The sequence below is a fragment of the Solanum pennellii genome, chromosome 2 (assembly GCF_001406875.1).
Source record: "Solanum pennellii chromosome 2, SPENNV200".
NCBI lineage: Eukaryota > Viridiplantae > Streptophyta > Magnoliopsida > Solanales > Solanaceae > Solanum > Solanum pennellii.
The window spans coordinates 31,098,057-31,107,104 of NC_028638.1; the positions used below are offsets into that span (position 1 = coordinate 31,098,057).

Sequence of the window (9,048 nt, forward strand, 5' to 3'; positions counted from 1 at the left end):
GACTGAGCCTTGTGTAAAAACTTCTGGTAGAATCATAAATAAAAGATTGACAGAAGGGATCCTTTATAGTTTTGGACAATAAAAGCAAATTTCAATAGTTTGCATTTGACATGGGAAGTTCTTTACGGAAACTTAATTTGTGAAGCATGGTAGTGGGAAATAGGTTGCTAATTCATGTGAAATTTATTTTAGAAGTTGATGTGTAAATATGTAACGTTTAATTTCTTATCTTACAAATGTTGTCAAGTTGTTTAGGTGATACTTTGAATTTCAATTTGATTTTTTTCGTTTCTAATGGAGTTTGAACTGATTTCTCATTATATATTTTCACTAGTAAAGCAAAACAACATATTCTTAAAATAACTTGGCAATGTATTGCACAATGCATTAGATCATATACAATGTACAAAATCGGTAGAGAATTCTCCAGTTTTTTTCAAACTATGTACGTATCTATCAAGATCTATTGGAAAGAATGCAGCAACCCTAGGGAATGAAGAATCAGTGTGAAGTTATGTACCGAGTATGAAAAATTATAAAATAACTGAGCATGAAGCATAATCTGAAAGTAATCAGGTAAAGAGTGAAGAATAAACTGAGTGTAATGACCTACTCTTGAATAAATATACCATATATTGTTTAATAGATATACCATATATTGTTTATACTCTATCCTCAAAGACAATCAGTACGTCTCAATAACCCCTTAGGTACTCCATGTATCACCCCGAGGGCAATCATTAACCATTGATATCCCCATAGGCATACCATAAAGGCATTTCTGTGTCTAACACATGAATAACTTAACATGGAAACTATTATGACAATCATATCATATATAAAGATCGATATCATTGATGTATAACTTGCATTCATATCATATAAAAAGACCGATATCATTTAATGTACAACTTGCATGAAGAATCCATACTTACATATTGTAACATCTCGCTAACTAAATGAACCAGAAAGAGTTATAGTCATTTTTGGAAAGAATATAAAAATCAAAAAATTTGTTTAAGTTGAGTTAAAAATGAGTTTTTGGTCAACTTCAAACGACCATAACTCCTATCTCAGGATGAGTTAGGTGTGTTTCCAAATATCGTAGTAAATATCTTGGATTTATCTTTCCCACGGCGCCACGTTTGCGTGATTCTGAGTTCATATGAGTGAGATATGTCTTTTGAAAGTCGGGTTGTTCAAATAAGAAAGTCCAATCCGGATTTTTGAAGAGTGTTTTGGTGTTTCATACTTAATTATTTTAGTTCCATTTTTGGTAATTAAGTTAGGGTCTAATAAACATTAGATTAGTTTACGCTTTTACTGAAATACTCTAGGGCTTGAAGAAAAGAGAAAAAGAAAAGAGAGGAGAATAAAAGTTCATAGTTCGTCGAGTTATTGGAGATTTTTCGTGTTGATTTCGCCAAGGATTAATGCCTACAAGCTGTGTGATACTTGCATAGCATTGGGTTTATTCACCCACGTGCCAATCATGTTTGTTTCCGCGAAATTTGTTTCTAGAAAGTTGAAAGTATGATGTTCTTGAAGTTTGCTTTAGTTCTTGAGATTTGATGGGATTGTGGAGTTCTTGATGAAATCGTGTTGATTTAAGGATTGTTTTGAGTTAGATTCTTGTGTATATAAACTGTATATTTGAATGTAAAAGGGGATGGAACAAGAATCAAATTTAGGCGAATTGGAGTGAAAAAATGAAGAAGGAAAAAGTCAAGCAGGTTTTGGCACACAAACTCCTCTTTTCACATAAATCCTCCACGTCGAGGTTAGGACAGGGACTCCTCTGTTTCAAAATTAAATTTCACAATCAAATATTTTAAGTACATTTATGTGTCATGGACTTTCTCCAAGACAATGATTTCTTGATCGCTTCTCATGTTTAACTATCTAAAAACATTCCTAAACATCGCGAGATCCTTTCTATCACAAATCACAATCCTTGAATCCATAATTCAATTCAAGGAAAGTTAAGAGTCAATTCTAGAAATAAAGAAGCATGTCATGAGAAGTTCTTAAAGTTTTCAAAAGTGTTTCGAAAACGTTTTAACTTTGTTTGCATATTTAAAGTTCAAGTTAAGTAAAGAGTAAACAATTGAAGTTCATTTCTTCAAAGAAGTATATGGAGACTATGTATTTTAAAAGAGTTTAAATTTTTTTTTTTAATTTGATCAAAAATGGAACATCGATTCCAAGAGAGCTTTTAAGCTAAGTTTTGAATAGTTATCTCAAACCAAAGAAAGAGTTTTGTTTTTTTACAAACGTATGAGCTAATTATATTTTGGGAGTAGTATTGAGCACCGATATTGGGATGCTAGTTCAAGGTAACTCAAGTCTCCATAAACCATTTTACCCATTATGAGTAGTAAATGATCATACTTTTTAGATGACTCCTTAAGTGCTTTTTAGCATAAGCTAGTGGATCCACTTAGTTAATGCATTCTACATGACGAAAAAGTATAAGTCAATTCTTGCAGCTTGGGCAAGACGTTGTATTACCACTTAGGTTGTTAGTAGTGGTTTTAGGTTAGAGAATCTCTCACATAAACTATGTTACTTTATCATATGAGTAAAGTTGAGTTTGTTTAAAACATTTTCTTTAACGAACTAAGTTATTTCTACTGTTTTAAAAGCTTTCTCTATATTACATATGTTTTATTAATTTATATTGATTTGTGTATTCATGAGTTGAGTAAAGCCAAGGTAAGTAGTGCTTCTTTCAGATTCTTTTCAAGCCTATGTTAAGTTTAACATTTCAACTTGCATACTCGTACATTCAATGTACTGATGTCAAATGACCTTCATCGTCTTATGATGCAGACGTAGGTAACCAGGATCAACATCCAGCGCCTCGTTGGCAGGCTGAGCACTCAGAGTCAGTTGGTGAGCCTCTTTACTTTCCGGAGGCTCCGTTTTACATTTCCTTCTAGTTTTCAGTTGTTAAGATGATTAGGGATGTTGTCCCGACATCCCTCTTTGATTTAGAGGTTTCATAGACAGATAGTTATAGTTCTTTAGTCTTATTATTTAGTTTTTAGTTGTATACGTTTAAGACTTGAGTTGCCATTTTTTGCTAAGTTATTAAATTAAGTTATTGCATGAATTTTATTTCTTATGTTTCAGTCTTCCGCTGAGTAAGTAAGTCAGACTAAGGGTTCGCTTGAGGCCAACAATGGTTCTCGAGTTCTAGTCCCGCCCAGGGTGTAAGCTCGGAGCGTGACATATATATTAAAAATATTTTATCACCTTACCTTTTACATTAACCTATTTTAAACAACTATTATTGCACGAACAAAAGCTAACATACTCAATCTACATAACACAATTTATTTTTGATTTCTTAGTATTTAAATTTCAACAAAACCGGACATACCAAAACATTGATTGCAAGTCATATAAGTTGCGTACTCTCATTTGTAACATAAATCATATTCATTGATTCAACAAATGGTACTTATCAACTTATTGGAGTCATTAGTGATAATATCGAACTCATTCTTAATTCATTTCCCTATTTATCATTCAACCCATTGATTAATTTACATTTCTAATTCATAAATTTATTACAAACTCTGAGGTCAGTTTCATAACGTAAGGTGGAGTTATTATGGCCACTTTACCACTTAACCACACTTCTATCTCACACCATCTTTATGTTATAGTTTCAGTCACCTCTACATCATCTTGTTTGTTGATTCAGTACTTAAGGATATTTAAATAATATAGTTAATTTATATTAACTCCAAAAAGTTAGGCTTATAAAAAGATCCCATAAAACTTTTCTACAATAATATTTTCCTTTTATTTAAGTGTTTTATCATAATCGATTAAACAACTATGCACCCAAACTGGTTTATTTAAAAACTAAATGGTAATAGAAAAAAAATATTTTCTTAAATTTTATAGGTTCAGTATCGACTCATTGTTAAGTTTATCTTGACAAATTTAAACGTAATCAAAGTATAGTCTAACTAGGATATAAGTCCCCTTCATTTACTGATATGTAAAACACATTATACTATTATCATGTTTATATAACTCAGCCCTCATTTGAATCTTCTACCTAAAACAATGTAAATTAGAATATGATTAAATGATATAAAGAGCAGCACAATAAAATCATTTTCTAGATCAATTAATACCTACCATGGCACCATTCCAGTAATTGAACATGTTCATAATGTTAAGTCTCAATTGTGTCATAGTCTAAGTCCTCTTTCATTAAATGTAGATTGTATTAACTTAAATAATCTTAGACCATTTTTATATTTAGGCCATTCTATTAAATGAATACCTTGTTTAAATTCAACTTAAATTTATAAATCAACATGGTCAAACGATGCATTAAATTTGAGGATAGATTTGAGCGTAGCTCATAAAAAAAACGCATCTAAAATATTGCATACCGATCGTACCCCTTTGTGACTTGTTAATTACAAGGATGTATATGTAGAGGTTGATAAAAAGATAAAGATTGTAAGGGTAAATAATTTACTATTTCCTTCACTTCTACTATATAATCCTTACTCCATTCTTTGACACTACATAACAGATGTGCATTTTTCTTAGTTTCTTCCGCCTGCTTCTTCTTTACTTTGTGAGTACAACTTAATTTAGACTTATGATGTGTTTTGTTAGTGCACTAATTCCATGTTTCAATTTCTTCAGTCAATAAACTTAATATGATTCATACATAAATATAATCAATCTCAATTATATGATTTTCCTAAAAATAAACCTATAATATTTTCAGTATTTGCATCTTATGTATTTGTTTTTCTTCCTTGTACAGATCTATGACTTTACCAAAGGGTAAAACTTCTACCTATAGAAGTGATGAGCAAGAAATTGATCTCAATCTCACACTTGGTGGCATTTATAATACTGGAAATCCTAACGAAATTTCAATGCCTCAGCCGTTTTCACAAATTATAGCATCAGTTGCCAACAATCTTGCATTTCAGCGGGCTATTAAGGATATAAGATCTGAGATGAATAACAACTCAAAAGATAGGGAAGAGATGCCTGAAATTTATGGTATGGTGTATATCTATTTTTCTACATTTTGTTAGTCTTACGTGATTTTAGTTTGTTGCTTTTTTTTTAATCTTGTTTATGCCTTCTTATGCTCTTTCCATTTTTTTTAATTCACCCCTTCCACTTTTTGGGGGTAAAAGGCAAAAATATAACGTAGGGGAGGGATAGCTGATTGAATTTTTCTGACAACCCTAGTCACCGAGCTTATAAACTTTTTCCTTTCTCCGATTGCTTTCTATTGGTAGTCAATCACCGACTAAATCTATATATTTTCACTACTCGTACATGCTTGACCTAGTTATATTGTATTGAGGAAATTGTTTTGTTTCAATCAATCAAGAATGCCTTCCCTATATTCCACATATTTATTTAAACTATAAGTCTTAATATTGGAGTCTACACCGTAAATCCTTGAGAAAGGTAACTCATTAGTTGTTCCTCCGAAAATTACAGAGAAGAGAAAAGAAACTAATCCAACTTTTGTTCCAGAAACCAATGGAGAATCTGCTATCAAATTCAATGCGAAAAAGGGAAAGTCAATTCTCTTACCAGAAAGCAATGGAGAAAAGCCATCAAAGAAAGTTAGGAATTCTAATGAAGTATTGGATAAGTGTAAGTCAATTGTATTACCAGAAAGCAATGGAGAAAAGCTGTAAAGAAAGTTAAGAATTCCAATAATGTTGTCACTTTGATGAATACAAGTAATCTACTAAGGACTATGACTTGTGTTACAACTTCTGGTGGTATCATAAATGAGAGGTTCTTCACGATAGCAGAATTTGTGAAGCATGGCGGCGGGGAAGAAATTGTTAATCCCATGAAGTTTATTAATGTAGTTGATGACGCATAAATCAATGAATCTTATAAAATGTTGTCAAATTGTTCAAATTCAACCTTAAACTTTATTATGATGTTTTTCATTTTACATGAAGTCTTAATAAATAGTCCATTATATATTTTCATTCTTGAGGGCCTCATCACTATGAAATGATGTACTGAGTATGAAAGGAAATAAAATAACTCAGCGGATATCATAATATGAAAGGAATCATGTAAGGGAGTCAAGAACAAGTTGAATATAGTGACAAACTCCTAAATCTAGAAAACGGACACTAATCAAACAACTTATTTAGGGCCCTATAAGATCGACAGGTTCAAAAAACAACAAATATCACCTACTTGATCTCCCATAGCTCGGTAGATGCAAATCAACATATATACCCAAATATCCATAAGCAATTGCTATGTCTTATAACCCCTTAGGCACTACATTTATCACCTCGAAGGCAATCACTATGCCCTGATAGCCCATTAGGCATAATAATCATAAAGGCATTTCTTCTGTCAACACATGGATAACTTAACATGAAAATCAATATAACATTCATATCGTATAAAAGGATCAATATCATTTAATATATAACTTGTATGAATACATTTACATTAAAAACATCTTTTTATATAATGGAGATTCGCGATGTTAAGAAAAGATTTTAGAAAGGTATATCTCACCTTACCTTTTCTATTAACTTTTTTTAAACAATTGTTCTTGCTTGAACACAAGCTAACATACTCTATCTACATAACACAACTAATTTTTTTTTATGTTAGTATATATTCAATCTCAATAAACCCTAACAGACTAAAATAGTAATTGCGAGTCATATATGTTGCATCGCCTCCATTTATACCATAAATCATATCCATTCATTTGAAATATATGGTACATATCGAGTTATTAGAGACATTATGGATAATACCAAATTCGTCCTTAATCCATTTCTATACTTATCATCTTTTTGCATTATCTTTCAACCCATTGATTAATCAATATTTTTAACTCATAAAATGGCTATAAAAGCTAGTGTTACCATCATAATTGAAGATGGAATTGAGAATTTCAATATTGAAAGAATCGTGAAAATCTCCTCTTTGACTCTGATTTCTTTGGTGGTTTCCAAAAAATATCGATATCCTAAGGGTTCAATGTCAGATAAGCATTACACAATTAAAATCTACCCAAAATATCTTTTAATTCATACCTTAGAAGTTACTTTAAGTTCATTTTTAGGAAAAAACTTGATTTCATTACTTTAAAACATGTTTCATATGTCCATAAGACACCATTCCATCCTTTACAACATAACTTGGGAAGCCAGAATTCCAAGAAATCCTATTTATACAGGAAATACAATTTTTTTCTAGATTATGGGCTAATACATTTCATGTTCGAGGAATATATATAATTTTAATTTCTTCAAAAGACTTCATCAATTGCCAGACATCCGCGCAAATGGTCTTTATTTCTCAAGATGTTGTCGAATTCTTTTGCAGCATTAATTGTACGATATCGTCAATTCCAGCTGAGATAAATCCCTAGATTTTTCCTCCTTGCTCTGATACGATGTAAAACTAAATGAACTGAGATAGAAGCTTCAATTATATTTCCACACAATCAATAACTTACAAACTGTGAATAGAGATAAATACTTCTATAAATGAACTTTTGTTCATATATATGAACGGAAGACTTTCACTAAAGGAAGTACTGACACTTATTACAGAATTACATTCATTTAATTTAACTAACACACTAGTTATCAACAGACAGCTGTATCTGGAACTAACTTCTCAACATATAATTAATGTGAAATTTATTTTAAAAGTTGATGATGTGTTAATAGGTAATGTGTAATTCGTTTTCTTACAAATGTTGTCAACTTGTTTAGGTAAAAATTTAAGTTTTAATTTGATGGTTTTCATTTCTCATGGAGTTTTAACTGATTTATCATTACACATTTTCACTAGTAAAGCAAAACAACATATTCTTAAAATGACTTGGCAATGTATTACAGAATGCATTACATCATATACAATGTACAAAATTGGTAAAGAATTCTCCAGTTTTTCAAACTATATGTGTACGTAGCTGTCAAGATCTATAGGAAAGAATATAGCAACCCTAGGCAATGAAGAATCAGCATGAAGTAATGTACCAAGTATGAAAGACAATAAAATAACTGAGTATGAATCATAATCTTAAAATAATCATTTAAGGAGTGAAGAATAAATTGATTGTAATGACCTACTCTTGAATCTAGCAAGCAAACACTAATAAAAGAACAAACTACCCGGCCCCCATAAGATCGACAAATATAAACAATACACAATACTACCTACTTGATTTCTCATAAGCTCGACATATGCAATTTAATATATATATTCATATATATATATATATATACCCTAAATTGTTATTACTATATCCTCATAGACAATTAGTACGTCTTAATAACCACTTAGGCATTGCATATATCACCCGAAGGCAATATAACTTGCATGAAACATGCTTTCATGCATATAAACGAAAATCATCTTGTCACCTTATTTTTTACATTTACCTATTTTAAACAACTATTATTACTCGAACACAAGCTAACATACTCAATTTACATAACATAATTTATTTTTGATATGTGAGTATTTATTCAATTTCAACAAAATCGGACATATTAAAACCTTTATTGCAAGTCATATAAGTTGCACACTCTCATTTGTATATCGATTCAAGTACTTATCAAGTTCTTGGAGTCATTAGTGATAATATTGAGCTCATTCTTAATTCATTTTTCTATTTATCACCCATTGATTAATTTATATTTCTAATTCATAAATTGATTACAAACTTTCATGTCATTGTCATAACTTAAGTTGGAGTTATTATGGCCATTTTACCACTTAAACACACTTCTAACTTACACCGTCTTTATGTTATAGTTTCAGTCACCTCTACATCATCTTGTTTGTTGATTCAGCTATTAATGATATTGAAATAATATAGTTAATTTCTATTAATTCCTAAAGGTTAGTCTTTATACAAAAAAACCCAAAAAAACTTTTCTACAATACTACTTTCCTTTTATTAAATAGTATTATCCTAATCGATCAAACTATTATGCACCTGAAATGGTTTAATTAAAAACTAAATGGTAATTGAAA

At 30.6% G+C, this 9,048-nt stretch overlaps 1 protein-coding gene across 1 annotated transcript; it reads left to right on the forward strand.

Annotated features, from left to right (window-relative positions):
- Positions 1-4,808: 4,808 nt before the first annotated feature.
- LOC107009881 lies at positions 4,809-5,705 on the forward strand. Its single transcript, XM_027914607.1, has 2 exons — positions 4,809-5,049; positions 5,503-5,705. Exons 1-2 carry the CDS (start codon positions 4,809-4,811, stop codon positions 5,703-5,705), a joined length of 444 nt encoding a protein of 147 aa, XP_027770408.1.
- Positions 5,706-9,048: the final 3,343 nt, after the last annotated feature.

Coding starts and splice junctions, on each gene's coding strand:
- LOC107009881 (XM_027914607.1), top strand. CDS start 4,809: ATGACTTTACCAAAGGGTAAAACTTCTACCTATAGAAGTGATGAGCAA. Junction 5,050..5,502: donor AGAGATGCCTGAAATTTATG/GTATGGTGTATA, acceptor CGAAAATTACAG/AGAAGAGAAAAGAAACTAAT.